The sequence below is a fragment of the Ictidomys tridecemlineatus genome, chromosome 16 (assembly GCF_052094955.1).
Source record: "Ictidomys tridecemlineatus isolate mIctTri1 chromosome 16, mIctTri1.hap1, whole genome shotgun sequence".
Lineage (NCBI taxonomy): Eukaryota > Metazoa > Chordata > Mammalia > Rodentia > Sciuridae > Ictidomys > Ictidomys tridecemlineatus.
The window spans coordinates 35888191-35916133 of NC_135492.1; the positions used below are offsets into that span (position 1 = coordinate 35888191).

Here is a 27943-nt window from a genome sequence, read left to right on the forward strand (position 1 = left end):
TTAGCACATTAATACTTTTATTTGGTAAAAAAAAAAAAGCATATATAATGTGAACAAAGTATTTCAAAGTCCATATCATAGTTTCAACGACAATAACAACAACAACAACACAACAGATTAAAATCTCTGGGGCTGGGGCTATAGCTCAGCAGTAGAGCACTTGCCCAGCATGTGTGACACACTGGATTCGATCCTCAGCACCACATAAAAGTAAATAAACAAAATAAAGGTGTTATGTCCATCTACAACTTAAAATTTTTCTTAAAAAAGAGAAATCTCTCAGAAACAAGTTTTCTTGTTCCTGTGAAATCTGTGGGAATTATGTTCTCCCAGGTTTAAAAAACAATGTGGATATGTAGTAATCTTGACTTATAACAAATTTATATCTTTTATGTTTTCTGCATCATCCTATGATAGTTAGGATGATTTTTAAATTTCTACACATGAGCTAATAACTTTAAATAAATTTTATGCAAAGATAATGTCCCATTTTCTATACTCATATGACTTAGCTCCATTTGCAATTCTCATATAAATCAAGATATGAGGAAGAGATAAGGGTATTGCTAAACTTTTTACATTTGTCAAGGTTTTTCTTCATTACAAATACTTTGTTGTTATTTAAGGCATGTATTTTCGATGACTCTTTCCACATTCACGTCAGGTATCAGGTTTGTTTCTTTTGGTACCGGGGATTGAACCCAGGGGTGCTTAACCACTGAGCCCCATCCCCAGCCCTTTCTTATATTTTATTGAGAGGCAAGGTCTCATTGAGCTCCAAGTGTCTCGCTAAGTTGCTGAGGCTGGCTTTGAACTCACGATCCTCCTACCTCAGCCTCCTGAGTCACTGGGATTATAGGCGTGTGACACTGTGCCTGGCTCAGGTATCAAGTTTTTGATACTGAAGGAATTTCAAAATCTGAATAAAGACTTGGGCACATTACTTAAATGTTTATAGAGTTTCATGCACTCTGAGTTCTCCAGTTTCTAGTAACATCTGATCAATTATTAACAGCTTTGCCGCATCCTTTACACTGGCACTATATCTCCAAAATATGAATTCCCAAGTGCTAAGTCAGGTGGGGACAACTGTCGAAGACAGTCACATGTTTCCACCTTTGTATAGTTTCCCTCTGCTATGGTCCCTCTTGTTTGGGATAAGAGTAGGATCTTCCTCAAGTGCTTTAACACAATGTTCAGATTTGCAGAACTTTTCTCCAGTATGAACTCGCTGGTGTTTGGTAAGGCTGGAAGAATATGGGAAAGCTTTGTCACACTCTTCACATCTGTAGGGCTTCTCTTTCGTGTGAACCATCTGATGTTGGGAAAGGCTGGAAGAATATGGGAAAGCTTTGCCGCACTCTTCACATCTGTAGGGCTTCTCTTCTGTGTGAACCATCTGGTGTTTGGTAAGGCTGGAGGGATACGGAAAAGCTTTGCCACACTCTTCACATCTGCACGGCTTCTCGTCAGTGTGTATCCTGTGGTGTTTGGTAAGGCTTGAGGAATAAGGGAAGGCTTTGCCGCACTCTTCGCATTCGCAGAGTTTTTCTCCAGTATGACTCCTCTGGTGTTTGTTAAGGCTGGAAGAATACGGAAACGTCTTGCCGCACTCTTCACATTTGTAGGGCTTCTCTTCGCTGTGAATTCTCTGGTGTTGGGAAAGGCTGGAGGAATATGGGAACGCTTTGCCGCACTCTTCGCATTGGTAGGGCTTCTCTTCCGTATGCATCCGCTGGTGTTTGGTAAGGCTGGAAGAATACGGAAAGGCTTTGCCGCATTCTTCACATTTGTAGGGCTGCTCTACACTGTGAATGATCTGATGTTGGGTCAGCGTGGATCTCTGATTAAAAGCTTTGCCGCATTTTTCACACATGTAGGGCTTTTCTCCAGTATGAATCCTCTGGTGTTGAGTTAGTGAGGATCTTTGATTAAAAGCTTTGCCACATTCTTTACATTTGTAGGGCTTCTCTCCAGTATGGATTATCTGGTGTTTGGTAAGGGATGAAAGATCCTTAAAGGTTTTGCTACACTCTGTACACTTGTAGGGCTTCTCTCCAGTATGGATTCTCTCATGTCGAATAAGGTTTGATCCCCGATTAAAAGCTTTGCCGCATTCTTTACACTTGTAGGGCTTCTCTCCCGTATGAACCCTCTCATGTCGAGTAATGTAGGATCTCTGACTAAAAGCTTTGCCACATTGCTGACAGGTGTAGGGCTTCTCTCCGGTGTGACTTCTCTGGTGTTGAGCAAGGTGCGATCTTTGTTTGAAAGCCTTGCCACATTCTTTACACGTGTAGGGCTTCTCTCCAGTATGAACCCTCTGGTGTTGAGTAAGGTAGGACCTTCGGATAAAAGCTTTGCCACATTCTTCACATTTGTAGGGTTTTCCTCTAGTATGAACACTCGGATGTGGACTGAGTTTGGGGAGTTTACTGAAAAGGTTGCCATGTGCTTTACATTTGTAGGGCTTCTCCCTCACGAGATTCCTTTGGTTTTGAGATAGGGTCGAAGCATTATCGAAGGCTTTGGCACAGTTACATTCGAGGGCTCTCTCTCCGGTATGAATTCCCTGGTGTTGTGTAAAATGTGATCTTTGAGTAAAAGGTCTGCCATACTCTTTGCATCTGAAGGTCTTGTTACTGCCGTGCCATCTCAGGTGCTTAGAAAGGACAGAGCAAGTGCTAAGAGATTTGCCACATTCTTTCCACTTGGGGAGCTTTTCTATACCATGAATTCTCTGATGCTTGACGGGGGGTAATTCTGGGTTAAAGGTTTTGCCACCTTCTCGGTAGTCATAGTTGTCACTTGTAAAGTATCTGAGGTGTGTGGACAGGGTGGAGCAATCCCATGGTTTGCTACACTCTTTGAATCTGCAGGGCTCTCTTCCAATGGGAATTCTCTCATATTGACTAAGACTGGCCGGATGAGTGAACACACTTCCACCTTCCTCATGTTTGTAAGGCCTTTGTTCACTATGAATTCTTGGATGGGTCATAAGCCCAGAGGATTGGTGAAAGAGTTTCTCACATTTGCCATTGTGGTACAGGCTCTTTGCAAAATGGGTACACTGAGGATTTCTGGGATTGCAACCAATGCTCATGTTTTTAAGAATTTCACTACTTTCATATTTTTTCTCACCAATATAAACATACTGGTAATTACTTAGGTTAGACACCTGGGCTAGGGTGTGACTGGTTTCATTGCCTATGTAGCAGACATTCCAGAAATCAACATCCGAATTTTGATTAAGGAAGAATGGGTAAGGGTGGATATCCCCACAATTGTTATAATTGTAAGTTTGGGCACAAGAAGAAATTATTGTTTGATTGCAGAATAATGGACATTTTGAAAAGGAATGATCAAAGTGCTCTTTTTTAGAAATCTGTCCTTCACTTTTATATTTCTTTGCTAGAGAAATCATTGACTGAAAGTTTAAATCAACACTATATTTGAAATTGGCCAAGTTATAAACTGAAGCATAGACAAGATCTCTTCTTAAATTTTCCAAATTTCCTTTCAGAGGAACTGTATGCTTCAAAAATTGGGTTGGCAGTACACTGGAAACATACAACTCCTCAAAAGCAACAGGCATGAGCTGAATTCTTTTCTGAGATATCAAATGTTCTTGATGTCCGTTGACAGTGAAATTTTTATTATGGACAGTCGCTACTAATTGGCTTTGACCATTATAATATGATTTCAGACCGTCACTCTCACTCCCATTTTCCCATAATTTTCTTGGTTGTAAATAGTCAAGGTCACAATTTCCGTATCTTCTCTTTATCACTTTTTTAAATAAATCTTTTATGCCGTGCTCTGGTGAAAACTGGTGGATATGTTGAGAGGTCATGGCTGAAATAAATGAGAAGAAGAATTATTTTACCAATGAGACAGGAATGAATGTATTTTGCAAACATCGTACATAATTAAAGCAAAGTTAGTCCATCAGCAGGGTAGCAGAATAATAAACCTAAGGTCTTCATTTCTCCAGAAATATAAAAACTAAATAAAAATGTACAGAAAAAATGACTTTGGGAGAACTACCACAAACGTCTGAGAGTTGACAGTATCCAGAATGAGTATGTTACTAAGGAGAGCAATACAGGATAGGGAAGCAACCTGTGCTGGTTTTCTCAACCTCTGCCTTTTCCCCTCCACAATACAGCATTGCGCACTGAGGAAAAATCTACCCAACTCCCTTCTCTGTCAGTAGACAATGGGAAATGGGAAATACAGGTGAACATTTTGATTTTCTTGGGGACTGTCTAAAAACTAGTTTCTCTCTACCAAGACACAGAGACCTAGAGGTCAGAGATAGATTTTGGATTATAACACCACAGATATTTAACAGGGATACAGTCTATGGGCTCTTAAGAAGAGATATAAACCAATCTTAAATAAACAAAACAAAGACTTTTTTTTTAATTTTTATATGGTGCTGAGGATCAAACCCAGTGCCACATATGTGCAAGGGCAAGTGCTCTACCACTGAGCCACAGCCCTAGACCCTAAACAAATTTTTTTAATGGGAAAAATACACACAATACACACGTGATAACACTCTGGCAGTGTTATCTAAATGAAGACAACTCCCAGAGATCAAGACAAATGACTTGCTTTTACTATGTTTTTAAATTTTTGTCATTTACTGATTTACTTCATTTACAAATTAAATTTTATACATTTACTGAGTATATCATGGCATTTCAAAGTACATATACATAGTAAATAATTGAATCTAGTGAAATAACACTTGCATTATTCCATATAATTAACATTTTAGTGCTAAAAAATTGCATTTATTCTACTAGCATTTATCCAGAATACAATACATTACGCTCACCATATGATACTCTTGACTTTCTTATGTCCATTAAAATAAAATTTTGCAGACTTCAACCAACAGTCCCCCTACATTCCACAAAATATCGTACCTCGTAGCCACCATTTTACTCTCTGCATTTCTGAATTCCCACTGAGAGTCAGATGCTGCTGCCACTGATTTTCTGTGTTTGCCTTATTTCATTTTATGCAAAGTCCTGCATATTCATCCCATATCACCTTACATAACAGGACATCTCTTTTTATAAGTAAGAAGAGAAATTAATTGTGTATTGATTCCATATTTTAAATAAGGCTAAATAGTAACTGATTGTATATCAATGCCAAATTTGTACTTATTCGACCACTGATAGGGACATAGTTTGAGTCTGTGCCTAGACTACTGTGAAAAATGCTTGCACTGAACACAGTCGTGGAAACATCTCTTCAACATCCTAATCTAATCTCTTTTGGATACATATTCTGGATCACATCTTTCTACTATTGGTTTTTTTTTATGTGGTGCTTGGGATTAAGCCCAATGGTGCTGTACCAGAGCTTCAACACCAGCCTTCTGAAAATTGGTCAATTTGAGATGTGGTGCCACTAAGTTGCTGTGATGCCTCAAACCTGAAATCCACGTGCACATCAGCTGTGTTTACAAGCAAGTGTGTTTACACTGTGTTTGGCCTCTTTTTGATTTATTTAGTAACTTCCTTACTGTTTCCCAAAGGACTATATCAATCTTCTGTTGGCTGGTTTTCTACCCACCAATCAATTAAAAAACAGCACAGCACATAAAGACCAAAAATCAAACATTAGAAATTGAATAGTAGCAAAGTTATGCATGACCCAAAGACCAAAGAGCACTAATTAACTTTTTTCAAGAATTTTGGTTAAAAAAAAAATGCAGAAAACTGAATTAAAATCAAACAAAATTTTTTAAAGGAAAAAAAAAGCTGATATTGTGCACATGAAGAATTCTTTATGAAACAGCGTGTGAGGTTGTCAGGAGAGGTGGTTCACAGCACAACCCCAGCGCCGTGGGAGGCTGCACCCAAGGAATCACAAGTAAATGAGCCAATGAGAAAGTTTGGTGGCTAGGAACTAAGGTATGTTTTTTCAAATCAATAAAGGTAAGGTATTTTGCAAAATCTATATAAAGATAAATCTTAAGTACACTTTGTTAACTTAAATAAGTAACCAACAAGAAGATAAATACTGCAAAATTCTACTTATGAGATCTAAACTTGAGAGATTATCTGAGCAGGAAGGAGATTGCTGTTTGTGATGGGGAGAGACAGACATGGAGCTTGTTTTCATAATTGTATGTTTGCTTTGTGAGATAAAAACTTTCTAGGGATTTTGCATAACAACTTGAATTAATATTACTGAACAGTATACTCAAAATATTTAAGATACTATTGTTTTATATTGTGTAATTTTGATGAGCATTAAAATTCAAACAATATGTAAAAAATAAACAAAATTGCAATATTTTTGAAAGCTACCTTTAAAATGTTATGGTCTTGGGCTGGGGTTGTGGATCAGAGGAAAAGCGCTCGCCTAGCATGCGTGAGGCACTGAGTTTGAACCCTAGCACCACATAAAAATTAACTAAAGGGGGGGCTGGGGATGTGGCTCAAGCGGTAGTGCGCTCGCCTAACATGCGTGAGGCCCGGGTTCGATCCTCAGCAGCACCACATACCAACAAAGACGTTGTGTCCGCCGAGAACTAAGAAAAAATAAATAAATGTTAAAATTTAAAAAAAAAAAATAAAATAACTAAAGGTATTGTGTCCACCTACAACTAAATAAATAAATAAATAAATGCTTAAAAAAATAAAATGCTATGGTCTTTGTCCTAAACTTAATAACAGATGTGTCCACATACAGATGACGAGCATGACTGTAATCCCAGCTACAGGAATTCTGAGGCAGGAGAATTGCAAATTCAAGGTCTTCCTCAGCAACTTAGTGAAAACATCTCTCCAAATAAAAATTAAAAGAAACTAGGGATGTAGCTACATAGATTGAATTATAAATAAATAAATAAACAAACAAAATAAAAACAAAACAGGCAACCCACCCCTCCAAAAAAAAAGCCAAGTGTAATCTTTATACAAACAAATACAAACATGTATAATTTTATATTCAAAGATAATGCATATCTTAAGTTCAACTTGCACTGCCCTAATTTGTCAAAGAATGGAAACTGCCACCTAATTATAAAATGCAGGTGAAAGACAAAAATGTTATTAACGGATGTGAGAAAACGTCCTCTATAAAACACAAGAAACAAAAAAGGAAAAGTGAAATTCACCACAAAAAATTCTGAATAACCACAGATGCATGATTTTACACACCCTTTTACGTAACCACAATTTCCACCTGTGACTGTGTATCCTCAAAGATCAGCCATTATCAATCACTGATATGCATCTCATGGCAGAACAAATTCACAGAAAATCCATCCTAAGAATTCATAAAGAACTCTGGTAAGGAAAATTTTAATGAATAAACACAGAGATCATATGACAGAAACAGCTTTGGGATATTAATATACTACAACGGCTTGGCTAGACGTCTTCAGAAACGTGCACATTCCCTAGAGACCCCCCAGGTAATGGAAAAGCTGTCATATGCTGACCGTCACAACCAAAGAGAAGTGTTTTGGCTGCTAACTTGAAAGTAGGAGAACACCCCTGAAGGGACAGATTTTAAGAATTTGAAAGCATGATAAACATACAGCTGTATGTGTCCTATGATAGCAAGAAAAATCAACCTAAGCTTCTGGAAAATCATTTCTGTTGCATGCTTACTTCTCAACCAACAGTTTCAAATCTGACTTCCTCCTTAACCAATGCAACCCCCAACTGAGTCCTCCGTCTCCTCCATTTCCAACCACGTGGGTATATATGGCTACTCCTCCTTGTCTCCGCAAATCCAGGGCTCCTTCCTTTGCTCCTGAGAAAGGTGTTCCGTTTTGGCTTAGCGACATTAAGATTTAGTGATTGAAAAATAAAATAATGACTATCTGTTGGAATTCTTATACCTACTGATGTTTATATTCTAGAACTGTGCAGATACACACACACACACACATATGTTGAGAGCCACAGCCAAAGGGGCCCCAGAAAACTTTCAGCTGCCAGCTGATGATTGGCTCACAGCAGCCCCAGCAAACTTCCAGCTGCCAGCTGATTGGCTCCTCTGCGGTGATGCTCATTGGGCTGTTTCCCCGCCCTTTCAGACCACAGAGCTGCTCATTGGGGGACTTTTTTTGGCTCCGCCCACATGACCCAGCCAATTGGCCTCAAGAGCAGGAGGAGTGGGGGGGGTTGAGAGGCTTGTGGGAAACCGATGGTGGCAGTTGGGCTCTGAGGGAATTCCTGAAGAGCTCCTGTGCAGCGTGTGTTCTAAAAATAAAGTTCGTTTCTGCTTGATAAGTGGCTCGTGAATTGTGCCCAGCCAGACTGCAGCACACATATATACATATGTATATATCATATATCTGGAAAATAATTTCCTAGCATTTCTACTTACCATATGTAACATCTGGACAATATTTTTCTAGCATTTCTACTTACCATATGTAACTAATATATATTTATAAGTCATAAACATAATTTATATGTAACTATAACACGTACTATTTATAATATCTATACGATATGTAACATATATGACTTATATATAATATATGATTTATATATAGTAAATAATATATATATATAATATTATATGTAATAGAAATTCTAAAAAACATACTTTTGCAAACAAACCCATTACAATTTTTAGGAAGAAATTTTAATGTACAGATCCTGAGATCTATTTCCAAGTATCAGAGTAAAGGAATCAAATCAAAGTAAAGGGAAGAAATTGGACTGTGACTTGTAGACCATGACACCTTGTGTCACTGTCACTACATATACCAGTAATCTAAAATGAAGGATCTAGATCATCTGAAGAAAGGGAGAGAGGAAAGATTAGTGGAGATGTCACTGACATTACAAATCACAAGCTGTCCAAATGTCTTTCTTGAAAGCGAGAATCTTAAACTCATTCATACAGAGCAAAAGCTCCTCCATAACTATTCTGCAAAGGAAGGAAACTAGATACTGATAACTAGAAATCCTGAAGGCTCACCTAGGAAGACCAGGTTGTGGTAGTTCTCGGACATCACATCTTGGTATAAGGTCCGCTGAGCAGGCTGCAGACACTCCCACTCCTCTTCAGAGAAGTCAATGGCCACATCCCTGAACGTCAAATGTTCCTGAAATAAGAACAGGGCAAATAAACAGCACGCTGACCACGTGATCGTTGACACAGCTTACAGTGGGAGGGAAGCAGAAAGGACAGTAGAAGTGACTCTCATATAGATAGGTGACTTCATTATTCAGTGAGTCGCTTTTATAAAACAGTCTATTATCCAACCGAAGGAGAGCGACATATTTCCAAAAGGGGTGGCAGCTGCTGCACTTGATAAAATGTGAAATTAAGGCATCCACCCAAGAGCATCCATCTTCATTCATTTTGTGTTTTATAAGAGACATTTGTATGTTTATCAGATGAAAAGGGAATGGTAAGAAGGATGCTTCTCGAATTTTAATTCTGCGACCACAAACTGAGAGATATTACTAAAACATAGACTTGGTAGTTCTGGGATGGCACCTGATTTTCGAAACATGTGGCAAGCTCTCTAGGGACTCGAGGACAGTGGTACAAGAGAAACGACTGGACACTGACGGAAAAACTTATTGATGAATTTGAGTTCAGCTATTTTAAGGGAATTTTTATTTCCATTAAAGTAGCAAGTAGCAACATTTAAGTCATCTAATGTAAGGCCACCTTCCACCTCCTTCCCCCGGAATCTGGTTGCTTTGTGCATATTTTCTTAGGTTTGAAATCCTACTAAGAAAATACATTTAATGTTTTGGGACAGGCTATATGGGCAAGGACCCAACAAACTTGTGAGAAATGCTTCTCCCATGGGGACACCCGCATCTGTGCCTATCAGGAGTTGCTGAGCACAGCACGTTTGGCAACGAAAGATGACAATTCTTAAAAGAGTGTAAAATTGTTCTCTTTGGTTCCCATGTTTCTTGGGCAATGTACCTTGTCAGAGACTGTCTAGATGTTGTTAGTAACCATTCTCTAATAACTTGTGCTCAACGAGGGTCATTGCTTGCTTGTTGCTATGACAACCTGGAAAGTCCTGTGGGAAATACCAATGTATCCGTTGCATTGTCTCGCTGACCGCCCAATCAGCTTCTGTACCCCTCAACCTGGATGTGGCTTTTGCCTTTAAAGTCCCTGAGAGGCTCAGGAACACCTTGCAGAGACAGTTATGGGTCCTGCGAAGAGCAGTGGCTGGTTGGCCAGCTAAAGACTCACCAATTGGGGCAAAATGGACTTGGTATGTTTTCTGAGCCATCTGCCCCATGACATTAGCACTTAGGTAAACAAGTGTTCTCAAGGTGACACACCTATGGAACAGCAGTGTGACCTGTGTAACAGACACACAAATCCCAAGGGGAAAGTCAAGATACCTCGGCACCATGGACATTCTCCCACCCCTAGTTTGACTTACTGAAGGACACTGTGGACTCTGGTCCACCCTCACAGCTGTGAGTTTTCCTTGAAGGAAATCCAGGGACAAGAATGACTCTGCATTTCCCTCTCGGCACCAGTACCCAATTTGTGAGCCACCAAGTATCTGTCTCTGTGAGATGGAGACCACGAGGGACATATTTGTTGAGAGCCACAGCCAAGTCGGGATGGTGCCTGGCATTTTGCCAGAAGGAGTGGTTGAGAAGTGACGCCAGCGAGCCACTGGGACGATGTTGACTAAGTTAAGCTGTGTATAATTATTGGGATGGTGACTGATTGCTGTAACTGGATGATGCTGGATTGGGGCAAGCTGTGTATTCAGTTGTGTATGTAAACCTCTGCTGTCCAGCAATAAGGCGGCTCCTGCTACCTCGGATGCCCACTACTTTTGAGTTCCCGTTGGTTCTCGCGGAGTTTCCGGAGAGTTCTAGAGAGTTCCCGTGGGGTTTGGGCAATAAAGTCGTTCCTGTTTGAACCTACAAGTGGCTTGTGACCTCCCAGTTATTCTGTGCCCAGCCAGACTGCGGCACATATTCATGTCCCAAGAGGTTACGTGTGTAGACCAAATGGATAATGGGAGATTTGGCTAAGCCTCCAAATAACCAACTTTTCCCAAATTCCCGCTCTCATCATTTATCTATCCTCTGGGAAGAGTGAGTAGGGGGCTGATGGTCTACGGACAATTCATTCCTCTGAAGATGTCAGAAGGCAGACATTTGCTCAATGAAGTTCAAAAACAGGCCCTGAGGTGACCTGGGTGAAATGATTTTCCCATTTAAAGGGCATCTCAAGAAAACTGATGGCACCCTCCAAAACAAGTACCAAGGTAAAAGAGATGGGAACTCGTCATGATCTACTCCCATGAGCACGGCACCCCAGACACTTCATCAGACTGCTTGGTATTTCCTGTTGGCTTGTCTTTCATTTTTTTTTTTTAATATATTTTTTAGTTGTTGATGGACCTTTATTTTATTTATTTATTTATTTACATGCATCGCTGAGAACCAAACCCAGTGCCTCCCACATGCAAGGTGAGAAGTGCTCTACCACCGAGCCCCGGCCCCCAGCCCTTTTCTTCCATTTTTTAGGACGACAGAATCCACAGATTTGTTGCATGGTTCATTTTGGTGGCAAGAAGCGTGGTTCACAGAAGCTTGTGTTGCAACAAAGAACTCCAGTTTCTTCTATGAGAATAACTCAAGTTCATTCCCTGGAATCAGAACTTTTCGGTTCACATCTCCAGAGGCTGGGATGGAGCCCGAGGACTCTTCTGCCATGGGATGATCTGCATCTCATGGCTTCTGAGGGTCTCTGCTCTCACCCAGAGGCAGCTGCTCCCACCAAGCATCATCTTCATCCCAATGCCAGCTCAGACCTTGTATGGATTCCCTTTCTCAGGGTCAGTCGCAGGAAGGGTCTGGGCATTCTGGGTCATCCACCACCACCACCACCACTCACCCCACCAGAGAGCGGCTCTTATTTGATGTTGATTGGAGACATTTTCTTTGTTTGGCCTCAAAGATTTGGTGGCATGGTCAACAGTAAGCCTGACATGGTACGTGTGGTACGCTTTGAAAAAAAAAAATTAAAAGTGTAGTCGTAAAAATCTTCTTGGGAAAGATTAGCTGGATAATTAGTTGTTGGGTTTGGGCTGGGAGGCAGAGGAGAGTTTTGGGGTTTGTTTGGGATGAACAGAGATCTTTTTGAACACTGAACTTCGGAACTGAGTCCTGTTTGGGAAACAGGATGTCCCACAGGAAGTACCAAGTCCACAGGTTCATACGCCAGTTTTTTAAAAGTAAGTTTCAGCAAACACAGTTGTGTCCATCTGGGGTTGACCTTTAGCATCCTATGTGAACTCACTGTTGCAGCCTAGATTTGCTTAGGAAAGAAATCACATCATATAAAGTTAGAAATTTAAGTACCTGGGCAAACTGGAATTAGATGGCACCAAGATTTTACAAAAGGCACTAGAAAAACAAATTCAGTGAGTAGCCTGTTGGATTCGTAGTCCACAAGGAAACTGGTGAGAATAAATTCCACCGTCTGGCTGGGCATAAAATAACCGAGCCGCCACAAAGCCTTGTAGGTTCAAACAGCAACTCTCCCGGGCACTCTACACACACTTCCTGGGAATACACTCCCTCCACCGGGCTCTGCGTGCTCAGAACCCACCCCCTCAAGAACTCAACAGGAACTCCAAAGTAGTGGGTGCCCTACTCAGGATCCGCCCTAATCCTGGGGCCGCCCTATTCCCAGGAGGATCCACCCTAATCCCAAGCGGAGCCACCCTATTCCCCAGAGCAGGGTCACCTTTCAACCATTCCCTCTAGCAAAATGCCAGGCGTCATTCCGACTAAACTGTGGCTCTCAACAAATAAATACATGCCCAACTTGGGGAGTCCTCTCACTGTGAAGCCAGAGTTCCCCGTGGTTAATTCCTAAACAGTCAGAAGAAAGTTCTGAGCAGCTCAGGAAAAAAAAAAAAAAATCTGTGAGGTCCCCACTCCCCGGATTCCTTTTACCCAATGTGACATTCTTCCTCTCCCAGGGTCACAATTCTCACCAGTGAACAAACACATAGCTACACCTACTTTAAGGTACCGACCGCTCATCTCTCTCTCTTCTCCCCCCAACCACCACTTGTAATCACAAGCATGTGAATTTGCCAACACCAGCCAATTCCCTAACCATGGGTCATCCAATAATTCCATTTTGCCACTGGCTTGTAGAGATGTTGTAAGTTTTGGGCTCAAAATTGCAGCATTTCGCCCAATTGGGATGCAGGTTACAAGGCCCAAGGTATTGACTGTAATTTTCATCAACTCCCTATAAACTGCAAACTCCCATTCTGTTTCCTTCAGAAACAATGAACTGAACAGGTTTTTCCCATCAGTTGTCAGATCCGAATATCTGCTAACCAAACATGGCTTCGATCTACCTCCCTCACGCCTGCCTCATGAAGTTCAACCCCCTCAGCCTGAGCCAACACACACTCTGTTCCTCGTCCCTTCCAAGTCCACACTGGCTTCATGGTAAAGGACTCTCTGGTCTTATATTTGAGTTTTTTTCATGGTTCTGGAGATTTTACCCAGGGGCCTTTCAGCACTGAGCTGTCCCTGCTGGCCACACAGATGAAGAATGCGGTCTCTGAGGGACAGGACTTCAGTCCTGCTGGGCTGTCTTACGTCAGGGACTTCAATTTTTTTTTTTTTTTTACTTTGGTTAATGACAGGCTAGCAAAAGGGATAACTGTGGGAGTCATGACTGAACAAAGGAACCATTTTGCAATATGTAAATGACGGCTCACAGCCAAGAACCAAGAATGCTCTCATTACTCCTGCAGTAAAACCCCTGGCCTCAAGTGGACACCAGGTGTCCCGTAAGAAGGCTCTGGTTTGTAAAAGATGGTGGAATGAGGTGGACATCATACCCTAAGTACATGTATGAAGACGCGAATGGTGGGAATATTCTTTGTGTACATAAGAGATATGAAAATTTGTGCTCTGTATGTGTTCTATGAATTGTAACGCATTCTGCTGTCATGTATAACAAATCAAAATAATTTTTTTTTAAAAAAAAGCTCAGGTTTGTTAAATAAATAAATAAATAAAGTCCCCCATGTGGGATTCCTGATTATCCAATGAGCATGAATTTTGAAATCATTATCAAAAGCAGAAGGTCAAGAGCCTTAAAGAAGTCAGGAACAACGGAATGTCACGTGGGCCCCTAGAAATGTCATGCTTCTGCCATTTTGGGGTCCCTAATTTTGGACAGATAGCTAAATGCCCATCTGCAGCCTGAAAATGAACAGATGTGACATAATTTACTTGTACCCCAGGTCGCCAAGCTGTCTCAGAGAAGTTAGGAAGCCTCACACAGCATCCGCCCTGGAACTTGGGGCTCACACCAAGGTGTCTAAGGAAGGCACAGCCCTTCAAGTTCCCCTACAAACACTGGAGACATACTGTGACAAGTAGCCTAATTGTCAAAAGACTTAACCACGCACTCCTGCCTCTGGGAGGTGGCTGCCACTTGTGAGTTACTTACTATATGGTTGAGAAACACACTCAGGTCAACAGATTAACTTCCTCATCAAGTGCTGGTCCTCATCACCAGAAGGACAGATGTCAGCTGGCCACAGGGAGGGCAGGGAGAGTCCAGGCTATCCAAATGTCAACAGAGAGAAACCAGGTCTGCCTCACATCAAGCGACCCGATGCCAGCATGGGATAAGAGACCAGAACCTGCTCAGAGAGCTGGGGGCTTCAGCAAGTTGGATTTGCTTGACACTGGGCCAGACGGGGATCACTTCACTGATAGAAGCCAGTCCAGCAACAACGGCCAGTGGACAGCGGGATACCCCAAAATCATGGATCAGACTTGAAAAGCTGAGGCTTTGCTACTAAAAACATCAGCCCAAACTACTTTCTCGGACAACAGTTCTGACTGACCAAAGAAAAGAATATTATTTTTATATGTGGGGCTGAGGATTGAACCAGTACCTCAAGCATGCTAGGCAAGCACTCTGCAACTGAGCCCCAGCCTCAGCCCCAGCCCCAGTCCCAGTCCCAGCCTCAACTCCAGCCTCAGCACCAGCCTCAGCCCCAGCCTCAACTCCAGCCTCAGCACCAGCCTCAACTCCAGCCTCAGCACCAGCCTCAGCCTCAGCCTCAGCCTCAGCCTCAGCCCCAGCCCCAGCCTCAACTCCAGCCCCAGCCCCAGCCTCAACTCCAGCCCCAGGCCCAGCCTAAACTCCAGCCTCAGCACCAGCCTCAGCCTCAGTCTCAGCCTCAGCCCCAGCCCCAGCCCCAGCCCCAGCCTCAACTCCAGCCTCAGCACCAGCCCCAGGCTCAACCCCAGCCTCAACTCTAGCTTCAGCCCCAGCCTCAGCCCCAGCCCCAGTCCCAGCCCCAGCCTCAACTCCAGCCTCAGCCTCAGCCTCAGCCCCAGCCCCAGCCCCAGCCCCAGCCCCAGCCTCAGCACCAGCCTCAGCCCCAGCCCTAGCCTCAGCCCGAGCCCTAGGCTCAACTCCAGCCTCAACTCCAGCCTCAGCACCAGTCTCAGCCTCAGCCCCAGCCTCAACCCCAGCCTCAGCACCAGCCCCAGGCTCAACCCCAGCCTCAGCCCCAGCCTCAACTCCAGCCTCAGCCTCAGCCTCAGCCTCAGCCCCAGCCCCAACTCCAGCCTCAGCACCAGCCCCAGCCTCAGCCCCAGCCCCAGCCCCAGCCTCAGCCCCAGCCTCAACTCCAGCCTCAGCACCAGCCCCAGCCTCAACTCCAGCCTCAGCACCAGCCTCAGCCCCAGCCTCAGCCCCAGCCCCAGCCTCAGCCCCAGTCTCAACCCCAGCCTCAGCCCCAGCCCCAGCCCCAGCCTCAGCCCCAGCCTCAGCCCCAGCCTCAGCCTCAGCCTCAGCCTCAGCCCCAGCCTCAGCCCCAGCCTCAGCCCCAGCCTGCCTCATTCTCCTTTTGACTTCTGAAGATTCCCTAGCTTGCTATTCATAAGATATAAATATTTAACCTAACATTAACATGTTTATACTAGATTATATTAACATTCTCTGATTTAATGAAATGTAAGACACTGAATGGCCTGAAAAAAAAGTATTAATTTGTAATGTGGAAATAACTGCATCCATATGAATTTTATAAGGCTCGTTTTATTTTATTCTTTCAATTTTTTAAGAGAGAATTTTTTTAATATTTATTTTTCAGTTTTCAGTGGACACAACATCTTTATTTTATTTTTATGTGGTGCTGAGGATCGAACCCAGCGGCCGGCACATGCCAGGCGAGCGCGTGACCACTTGAGCCACATCCAAGGAGAATGTAAAACTAGTGTGCCCATGCCTGGGTGGCTTATGACAAAATGATCCTTGGCACCGAGACAGGCAAGCTTTCTCTCTCCAAAGTGGAAGATCAAAGTGGAATATAGTAATCCAGGAGCTCAGCCAAGATTCATCAAGCCTGTGTGTCACCAGGGTTGAGAGAGGTGACAGTGGTGATACCCACACATTCAGTGCCCTGAGACAGACACACAGCAGGAGCACTATTTACAAACCACTCCTAACACATCCACCTTTAAAAAAAAATGTTAATTTTTCTTCTTCATTTTTAGTGTACATTCATATTAAAGCGCAAATTTGATAGTTATACCCATGGCCTAGACACAGTGATTTTTGCTTTTATACTTTTTATTTTATGCATATTTGAGTGTGACCGTCTTCAAACTTTTTTTTTTTACAAAACTGAATTGCCTAATGGCTGGCTGCCTGATTTACTGATTAAGTAAACGTGCTCTGGTTCTTGGAGAGTACGAGGGTGCGAGACATCTTGCTAGGTGCTGAGAACATGGAACCTCAAGGAACTTAAAATTTAATGAGGCATCAAATCAACAAAGGCATATTATGATAGAAGAACGTGGGTAGAAGGGGATGTACCAAAACCCTTATAACCAGAAACAATCACATTTAATACATACGACAATGTATTGCTGAGTGCATCAGCCAGGACAGTCAGCCGTTCACATACCCCCCATTTAATTTTTATCCTATATAGTAGGATAAAAATTATTATTACCATCCCCACTGGACCAACCAGGAAACTGAGGCTCACAGAAGTCATTGACTTGTCCAAGACCACAGTGCTCTTCAAGGGCAGGGTTAGAAATTCAAACCCAGATCTGTCTGCCTGCAGAGCCCACACCACCAACCAACCACAGGGCAAACTTGGGGTTCATCTCAGGAACTTCAATTCTCCCAGGTCTCACCACATTCCCAGAACACCTCCCTTTCATTTTGTCACTCACTCACCTCTCAGATCACTGACTCCTTTAGGTGTAATGGAGAGACCAGAATCGCCGACCCGCTCTGTCTCCATATCCTCTGAAATTGAGTTTATACTTCCTTTGAGTTTTATAGTATTATTTCCTTAATTTCGGTCTTTGGCCCATTTTGAGCTCGTGTATATGGAATGGAACGGGGCTCCAAGTTAATTATTTGCATGTAGAGATCTGATATTCCAGCACCACGTGTTCGGAAACTATTCATTCAAGTTAGTTTACAAATGGGTTTATTGGTCCTATTCCATCATCCCACATTTCTGTCCTTCTGCCAGTACCATCCTCTCTTGATTACTGTGGATTTATGGCAAGTTTGGAATACAGAAGAAGCATGAGTCCTGCAAGTTTGCTTTTTTTTTTTTTTTTTCCATTCAAGATTGCTTGGGGGCCCTTGTGATTGACTCCTTGTGAATTTCAGAATCAGACTGTCAATTTCCATAAAGAAACAGGCGGAGATCCTGATAGTGACTGCGTTGGAATTTTAAATCAATATGGAAATGATTGGCGTCTTGACTTCCAAATCCAGGAACATTCGATTTCTCGTCTTTTTTCAGATCTTTAATTTTTAAAATGTGTCATGTAATTTTCATCATGTAACTTTTTCACTTGTTTGGGGAAATTTACTCCTGAACATCTTATTATATTTTTAGATGGACCTCTATGTTGAACCTCTCATGGGCTCAAGAGATTCTCCCAAAATAACCTCCCAAATACCTGAGACACAGCATGTGCTGCATTGAGCAGGTAATCTTTTTGTTGTTTTGAAACTACTGGAAAAAACAATTCTATTTCAGAAAATATTTGGACACTCTGGCTAGACATATAGGCTAGTAGAGACATCATGAAAAACAATATGAGGGGTCTGGGGTTGTGGTTGAATGGTAGAGCACTTGCCTAGCATGTGTGAGGCCCGGGTTCAAATCTCAGCACCGCATATACATAAGTTAATAAATAAAATAAAGGTCTATTGGGTTGGGGCTGGGGCTCAATGGTAGAAAGCTTGCCTAGCATATGTGAGGCCCTGGGTTCAAATCTCAGCACCACATATAGATAAATTAATAAATAAAATAAAATCTATTGGGCTGGGGTTCAGTGGTAGAGCGCTCACCTAGCATGCATGAGACACTGGGTTCGATCCTCAGCACCACATAAAACTAGAATAAAGATATTGTGTCCACCTAAAACTAACAAAAAAAAATTTTTTTAAATAAATAAAGGTATATCAACAATTTTACTACATGGATGTTCATAGCAGCACAATTCACAATAGCAAGACTGTGGAACCAACCCAGATGCCCTTCAATAGACGAATGGATAAAAAAAAAATGTGGCATTTACACACAATGGAGTATTACTCTGCACTAAAAAATGACAAAATCATAGAATTTGCAGGGAAATGGATGGCATTAGAGCAGATTATGCTAAGTGAAGCTAGCCAATCCCTAAAAAACAAATGCCAAATGTCTTCTTTGATATAAGGAGAGTAATTAAGAACAGAGCAGGGAGGAAGAGCATGAGAAGAAGATTAACATTAAACAGGGATGGGGGGGAGGGAAAGGGAGAGAGAAGGGAAATTGCATGGAAATGGAAGGAGACCCTCAGGGTTATACAAAATTACACATAAGAGGAAGTGAGGGGAAAGGGAAAAAAATACAAGGGGAAGAAATGAATTACAGTAGAGCGGGTAGAGAGAGAAGAGGGGAGGGGAGGGGAGGGGAGGGGAGGGGAGGGGAGGGGGGATAGTAGAGGATAGGAAAGGCAGCAGAATACAACAGACACGAGTATGGCAATATGTAAATCAATGGAAGTATAACTGATATGATTCTGCAATCTGTACACGGGGTAAAAATGGGAGTTCATAACCCACTTGAATCAAAGTGTGAAATATGATATGTCAAGAACTATGTAATGTTTTGAACAACCAACAATAAAAATTAAAAAATAAAAATAAGTAAAAATAAATAAAATATTTTTTAAAAATATATGGGTTTTTCAAGAAATTAAAACTAGAAATACCATATGACTCAGATATGTTTCTGAGCATATGCCTAGATTAGCCAGGGTCCTTAAGAAAAACAGAATTGATAGAATGCATAAATGTGTGTGTGCTCTTCCCCCTGCCTCCTGACTCCCCTCTGGAAACACACTCAAGACACACCAGAGGTGGTCTATACCAACTTTCTAGGCACACCTCACTGCCCTCAGGCTGACCACCCACAGTGACCATGACCACCATGAAAGGAAATGAAATCCATCTTTAGGGCTATCTGCACTCCCAAGTTCACTGCAGCCCTCTCCACAATCGCCATTTCCTGAAAACAACGTGAATGTCCATCAAAAAAACCACCCTGCATATAAAACAATGAATACAGATTACATCTATAACATATATAGGTAAATTATAGACATGTATTATTTCTATAGAGTTATTATATAAATATATACATATTTGTATACCCCAGAGGGCCCCTGACATGCACATTCTCTGCAAGCAAGCTGCATCTTGAGCACTTGGTGTGGACTTGGGTGGTCGAATGCAAGTGAGGTGGAAGGGGTGAGGTGTTTGTGGGTGGGCAGATGGGGTGGGAGACTTGCTGACCAAGTCCTGCCCGTGATCACCTTTGAAAAGTACGCCCACTGCACACCTTACATTCTCGTGTGTCTTCTGTGACAAAGGTAAAGCCCTCAAAAGTAAGTATGGGACTTAGGGATGTTGTTAGATCTTCTAAAAAGAAGCCACGTGCTCTAGATTTCAATATATATTATTTATATGTAGTTATTATATAAATATATACATATTTGTATGCACACAAATGTATAAACATTCATGCGTTCAGGTTTCCACAACTTTCTAAGAATGATTCCTAAGTATTCTGCTTTTGATATGATTGTCACTAAGATTGTTTTTAATTTCATTCTGAGTCTTTTATTTTCTCACCTACAGAAACCACCGACGGATCTCAAATCTCGTTACTTTTCTGAGCTCACTTGCAGCTTCTAATAGCTTATGAATGAATTCCTACCTTGAAAATATGCACTTCAGAGATACTTCTATCTCATGCCTCATTTGGAAAAAAAAAAACACACACACAGAGGAGACAGGAAGAGAGAGAAGCAATTTCCAACGCCCCTTTACCGTGACCAAGGCAAAAATATTGGTGAGATCCTCAGCCAACCTTAGTCCCCACAAGTCACAAACCCAGACAACAAGCTGCCACAAACACACGTCCCCAAAGGATGACAGACACAGGAGGCAGCAAACCTTTCTGCTCTCAATCTAGGAGGAGGTAGAACTGGGGAAGTAACCCAATCTCCAAATTGAGGAAGTAACCCAATCTCCAAAAATAAATCAACAACTTCCAAAACTACAAGAAGCATCATCAGGAAATTGATGTGAGCATCAAATCCCCCCTTAGGTAGATCAGGGTGGATCAATGCAAATAGAAACCGTGCTGTGTTTAGTTCAGGATGTTTGTTAAGGTGTGAATGATGACAGGTGGTCTAAGGCCAATGGGGGAAGGTCCTTTAGGCACTGGGTTTGATTCTTAGCACTGCATGTAAATAAATTTAATTGCAGGGAGGAAAAAAAAAAAAACATTTCACTTTGCCAACTGGGGGGGAAAAAAAATCACACATAGAATTGCTTGAGCCTATCCTTGCTCACCGAATTTGCTAGAATTTCAGAAAAGGCGGCCCCCAAGGACAATGGAAGGAAGAAAGGTGGGGCATCCTACGCAAGACAGGGGATGGGATCCAAAACACTGGGGTGAAGACAGAGCTGCACAGGACACTGCCTCCAATACTGAGAAAATTCAGAGATCAGCAAACCTAAGATGCTCCGTGGACAGAGTCGGACACAGAAGCAGAGCAGGGGACAAAGCCCTGTTCAGGTAGCAGGATCGAGCTCTGCCTTTAACCAGGTTCTGGGAAACTCTCCCAGGTGCAGGTCGACCAGATCACCCCTGTTACTGTGACCTCCATCCTGTGAGCGGACCCTGCTGATCCCATCACCAGGTGAGTGGGCTCTGGCATTTACCTGCAATCTCTGGGGTTCAGAAGCACTCCAGGTTTGGATTCTATGACTTCCTCTTTCCAAGATTGCACCATGTAAATCTCCAGGGCTTTGCCTCTGTGAATCCTACTTTGTCCTCTGCCCAGTGGTGCACACCAGTCATCCCAGCCCCTAGGGAGGCTGAGGCAGGAGGATCGTGAGTCCCAAGCCAGCCTCAGCCATGGGGAGGCCCTAAGCAACTCAGCGAGGCCCTGTCTCTCAATAAAGTACAAAATAGGGCTGGGGATGGGGCTCAGGGGTCAAGAGCTCCTGAGTTCAATCCCTGGTGCCAAAAATGGAAAAACTAAAAAAAAAACCTTCTACTGTCATCTTGAGTCACTGTGTGTCCCATGTTCGAAGACCAGATCTGGAGTGGGAGATGTTTTTAGTTGACACTTCTAATAAAGTGCTGATAGTGCAGAATATTCAAAGTACTGTCCATTTCTTTGGGGGAGGGTGGGAAAGACGTCCCAGCAGAGTACAACACGGATGAGAAGTTTCAAAAAAAAGATTTCACAGAGGAAGACACACTGAAATGACAAATAAATATGTAAATGAATTCACATGTGAGGACCGAGCCATACTGTTTAAGGAAGGTAAAATCCGAGCCAGCAGAGACTGCTGTATACTCACCAGGAAGGGAAAAAAATCTCTCTCTCAGACAGACAGACAGACACACACACAAGAAGACTAATGGACACCAAGATGTGAGTGATGGGAACGGCCAGGTCCCCCAGTGGCCAAGTCAAAGGCAGAGCCACTCTGGTCCAAGGTACAGCAGAGACACTGCCCTGGGTGGGAACAGGGAGCTCTAGCCAGAAAGTTTCCAGAAGTTGGTTTCCCCCACCAAATGCTGGTCCCTTTCATTCCAGGTCTGAGACAGCAGGACAAGAAGATGGCGGGGCCCATGTCTTCAGATCTACCCACAGCTCCGAGACCATCACTTAAACGCGTTAAACTCCTCATTCTGTAATTTGGCCTTGGACCTAATGGCCAGTCTGTGACATTTCCTTCCTCCGTGACCAAAGCCCCTTCAATTACTAAGCAGGTATCCCCAGCTGTGGTGACACATGCCTGAAACCCCCAGTGGTTCCGGGGGACACTGAGGCAGGACAAACACGAGTTCAAAGCCAGCCTCAGCCACAGCGAGGCCCTAAGCAACTTTAGCTGAGACCCTGTCTCCAAATAAAATAAGAAAAAGGGCTGGGGGTGTTACTGAGTAGTTAAGCACCCCCTGGGTTCATTCCCTGATTCCCCCAAAGTAAACCAATAACAAATAATAAAATGAATTGGGTTTAAATGGAAAGCCCAAATACCTCCACCACACCACAGGACGCACACACCTTTTCTTACTATTTTAGGAGTTGGTTAGCAATACATATTCCAAACAGCAGGATTTCTATGTGCGTGCATATGCAGTACTGTGTATCATTCATATATGTATAGTTTTTGTATATATACACTATCGTCTATATATATAGTGCATGTAGTATACGTATATAATACGTGCTATATGTGCATGTGCATATATACACATACGATAGTGCATATGTACTGTACATACTATACATGTACTATGCACACACATACATAAACACAGTACATGTGTATGTACTATATACTATGTATATACACTATGAATTATATACTATGTATTATGTATTATGTACTATGTATTATATACTATATATTATGTACTATGTATTATGTATGATGTATTATATACTATGTATTATGTACTATGTATTATGTATGATGTATTTATACTATGCATTATATACTATGCATTATGTACTAAGTATTTATACTATGCATTATGTACTATGCATTATGTACATGTATTATTTACTATGTATTATGTACTATGCATTATGTACATGTATTATGTACTATGTATTATGTACTATGTATTATGTACTATGTATTACGTACTATGCATTATGTACTATGCATTATGTACTATGCATTATGTACTATGCACTATGTACTACGCACTATGTACTACGCATTATGTACTACATATTATGTAGATGTACTATGTATTTATACTATGCATTATGTACTATGCATTATGTACTATGTATTATGTACATGTATTATGTACTATGTATTTATACTATGCATTATGCACTATGCATTATGTACTATGCACTATGTGCTATGCACTATGTACTATGCATTATGTACTATGCATTATGCACTATGTATTATGTACATGTATTATGTACTATGTATTTATACTATGCATTATGCACTATGCATTATGTACTATGCACTATGTGCTATGCACTATGCACTATGCATTATGTACTATGCATATGTACTATGTATCATGTACATGTATTATGTACTATGCATTATGTACTATGTATCATGTACATGTATTATGTACTATGCATTATGTACTATGTATCATGTACATGTATTATGTACTATGTATTATGTACATTTATTATGTACTATGCACTATGTACATGCATTATGTACTATGCATTGTGTACTATGTATTATGTACATGTATTATGTACTATGCATTATGTACTATGCATTATGTACAAAGCATCATGTACTATGTATTATGTACTATGCATTATGTATTATGCATTATGTACTATGTATTTATATTATGCATTATGTACTATGCATTATGTAAAAAGCATTATGTACTATGTATATGTACATGTATTATACACTATGTATTTATACTATGCATTATGTACTATGTATTATGTACTATGTATTATATGCTATGTATTATGTACATAGCATATAATACATGTATTATGTACTATGAATTTATACTATGCATTATGTACTATGCATTATGTATTATCCATTATGTACTATATATTATGTACAAAGCATTATGTACTATGTATTATATACTATGCATTATAACCTGTGTATTATATACTATGCATTACATACTATATATTCTATACTATGTATTACGTATTATGTATTACGTACTATGTATTATATACTATGTGTTATGTACTATGTATTATGTACTATGAATTTATACTATGCATTATGTCCTATGCATTATGACTATGTATTATGTACTATGTATCATATACTATGTATTATATCCTGTGTATTATATACTATGTATGACATACTATATATTCTATACTATGTATGACGTACTATGTATTATATATATTCCTTTCTGCCTCTAAAAGCAGAGAACTCTTATTGGGGACACAGAGTAAAAGCAGGGCAAGGAGAATCACCCAGTTAGTTGCACCACCTTGAATCACCCAAGAACTGGAATCTGGAATTCAGACAAGGAGAACTTAACCTTTATATCTGTAACCATGGATGACATGGGGTGGGGGGCTGCCGTGTCAAGGTCATTACAAGATTTTGAAAGAAAATCCATTGAGTGGCAGGTGGTGCTTAAACAATGAGTATCTGCCTGGTGTCTCCAGCTGTGCCTTAGCTGGGGGCCACAGCAAACAGGTATTAGTAGGCTCCTGTGACAGCACCTGTGTCCTCCAAAACTATCCCCATGGCGGAGATGAGAGAACACAGGTGTCCTGACGTCAAATGGCATCTCCTCAGCACACACAGAACCACTCCGAGACAGAACTCGTGGACTTTCAAAGATCCACAGGGGCTGGTTTGCTCCTGGTATAGGGGAGGTCCGTCTGGAGAAATGGTAGTTTCTCCCCCATATTGAAGAGAGTGTCTAGAGAAGACTCCAGGCAGACTCCAAATGGGGGCAAACACTTGGAGATTACAGAAAACATCACATCCCAGGCCCAGAGTCCGAGTCTGACCCAAGGAAGAAAATCATCTAAAGGGCTTACAAGATATTGAAAAAAAAAAAAAGAAATAGTTAACTATTTGTAAAAATAAATATGAACTAGAATCCCACTTGAAATAACCTCCAAAAAAGTAGAACAGACAAGAAACCTACAGTACATAACCCAGGAGAAGAAAAAAAAGGGAAATGATTTTTTTTTTAATCTCATCAAAAGTAAATCCATTTTTTTTTTCCCCTCAACTCAAACCCCACCTGCCTCTTAGGATCTCTTTTCTCATCTTTGAAACCAGAAATCACCAAGGAAATGCAGGCCAGAAACAAACGGCCAATTTATACAGGAGACGGTGGAAGTATTCAGTCATCATCATAAAAAAAAAAAAAAAAAAAAAAATTCAACCTCTTTAGAAATCAGAGAAATGTTACGTGAAATCCCACCCTAGACAGAATTAGTATTGACGAAGACATGAAACAAATTTATCCTCGTAAACCCAAGAGGGAGATGAGGTGATTATTATGTGTCAGTGGAAACTGTAGATGCTAATAAAGATCCATGATACTCCCCCACAGAAACAGGGACACACTGAAGTTGCAGCGCATCTGACCACAGTGACACGTAGGAACACGGCAGGACCCATCCAGACACGTGCAACCCAGGGCTGGTCCAAGAGAAGGTGCCTTTGGAAGTGATGAATAATGAACTGTGGGGAGACTGGTCACTAGGGGCCAGCACAGAGATAAATAAATAAATAAATAAAAGGTCCATTGACAACTAAAAAAAAATTTTTTTTAAATCTATGCACATATATGACTACATCACAGTGATGTTTATCTCTAGGTGCATCTATAAAGCAGTAGTTTTTTTTTTTAATATTTTTTAGTTGTTGGTGGACCTTTATTTTATTTCTTTGTATGCGGTGCTGAGAATCGAACCCAGTACCTCACTCAAGCTAGGCAGGCGCACTGCCACTGAGCCACCACCCCAGCCCCTAAAGCAGTAGTTTTAAAAACTCTAAATAAATAGAAGACAGAGGAAGATAGGAGGAGAGAGAGAAAAGAGATGGACTGCATGCTGAAGTGCAGCAAACGATATTCCATGCTTATAGGATTCAACCAGAAAATGAGGCTGAATATTTATGCATTGCTCTGATGCACTAATGAGAAGGAAAAAAAAATCAGTCTATTTTGAATGATTCCTCCACCGAGTTAAATATGTGTAAATTTAGCCCAGAAACCTTTCAAGGGTTAAGAGGAAAAAGAAGTCGCGATCATCCCCTGACACATATCTATGGTGAAACTTTCCGATTACGATAATCACAAGATTAAACAAAAATCCATACAGGTGAAGCTTGGGCAGGTCCAAATGAGACCCTGAATTGCAATAGGCAATGGATGTCGGTGTGCATCAAACCATCACAAGGCCAATCGCTGCAACTTAGCTGCACTCTGTCTCTAATAAAATTTAAAAAAAAAAGGGGGGGGGGAAGATCCCAGGGATGTGGCTCAGGGATAAAGCACCCTCCAGCCCCCCCCCCCCAAAAAAAAAAGAAAAGAAAACAAAGGAAGTAAAACTGAAAAGTGCCTCGCTTAGGACTCACCGAGGACCCTGTGCCCCACAGCCGCCCCCTCTTGCAGGAAAACCCGCGTTGGGAGGCGGCCCGCGCAGGCTCTTCCCACCTGTCAATCACCGCAGCCCGGGACGAGGCCGAGCAGCCGCGCTCACCTGCCTGAGGCCGCCCCGGGGGATGGGGAGGCCGCGAGGGGTCTCCGCCACGGTCACGCTCCCCACCCGGCTGGCCAGGGGGGGACTGAGAGGCGCTGTCCCCGAGGGGCTCAGGCCTGCGGCCGCAGAGAGCCGCCCGGGGTCGGGGTCGGCTTCCCGCCACAGCCGCTCCCGCCGGACGGCCTCCCTCCCGAGCCTCCCCGTGCAGGCTCCAGGTGCCACTGCCCACTCACCATCTCCTGGTGCCCTACAGCCAAGCCTGCCCTGGGGAGCTTCGGCCTCCGCACGGCAGAGGCCACCCGGGGGGTCCTGGGCGCACGGAGGGAAGCCCGGAGCCCAGCGGCAGGAATGGCGGACTCGCGGAGGAAGGCCCCGGGCCCAGCGCGCGGAAGCCCGCCCCCGCTGCTCGCTGGCTGCGCTCAGGATTGGACAGCGCTCAGCACGGGGGCTTCTGATTGGACAGGGCGTCCGTCAGTCATCGTTCTCCCCAGCCTGAGCCCAGCGAGGCTCCTTTTTGAGTGACAGGAGGGTGATATCCGCTCCAGGCAAGAAGGAGGCCGGCATGGCAGGGTTGGGCTGCAGCTGGCTTTTTATTTTTTTTATTTTTTTCCTTTTCTTTTTTCTTTTGAGGCCTGGGAATTGCACCCCAGAGCCTCAGGCTGCTGCTATTTTAAGTCACGATTTCCTCCCAGCAGGACATTGGCTTGAACCTTGCATATGTGGGTCCTTTCAATCTATGGATTCTATCTAATAGGTTATTCATAAAATTAAAAAAAAAATGAAAATTGCTGTAAAAATTTTCATTTAACTATTCTGTTCTCTGGTCTTCTTGGGAGACACATTGAACCTTGAACTGGGAAGCAACTCTCTAAAGCAACCATGTCAGTAAAACTAATTAATAATAATAATAATAAATGGCAACAATGTCCAATGGAAAACAATTCGTAAGGCATAAGATAATTTAAAATTTTCTAGTAGAGCCCTGGGTTCGATCCTCAGCACCACATAAAAAAATAAGCACATAAAATAAAGGTATTGTGTCAATACTATCTCTCTATGATCTCTCTTAAAAATTCTCATTTTTTTTTAATTTTTTATCTTCTTTTTTCATTTTTTTTTTTTTA

General features: G+C 42.1%; 1 protein-coding gene across 1 annotated transcript; it reads right to left on the reverse strand.

Moving 5' to 3' along the window:
* On the reverse strand, positions 1–27211 carry LOC101968204 (uncharacterized). The gene is made up of 3 exons (XM_078033860.1): positions 27053–27211; positions 8974–9100; positions 1–3855 (listed from the first exon to the last, which is right to left on the reverse strand). Exons 1-3 carry the CDS (start codon positions 27053–27055, stop codon positions 1103–1105), a joined length of 2883 nt encoding a protein of 960 aa, XP_077889986.1. The 5' UTR covers positions 27056–27211; the 3' UTR covers positions 1–1102.
* Between the last annotated feature and the right edge of the window lie 732 nt (positions 27212–27943).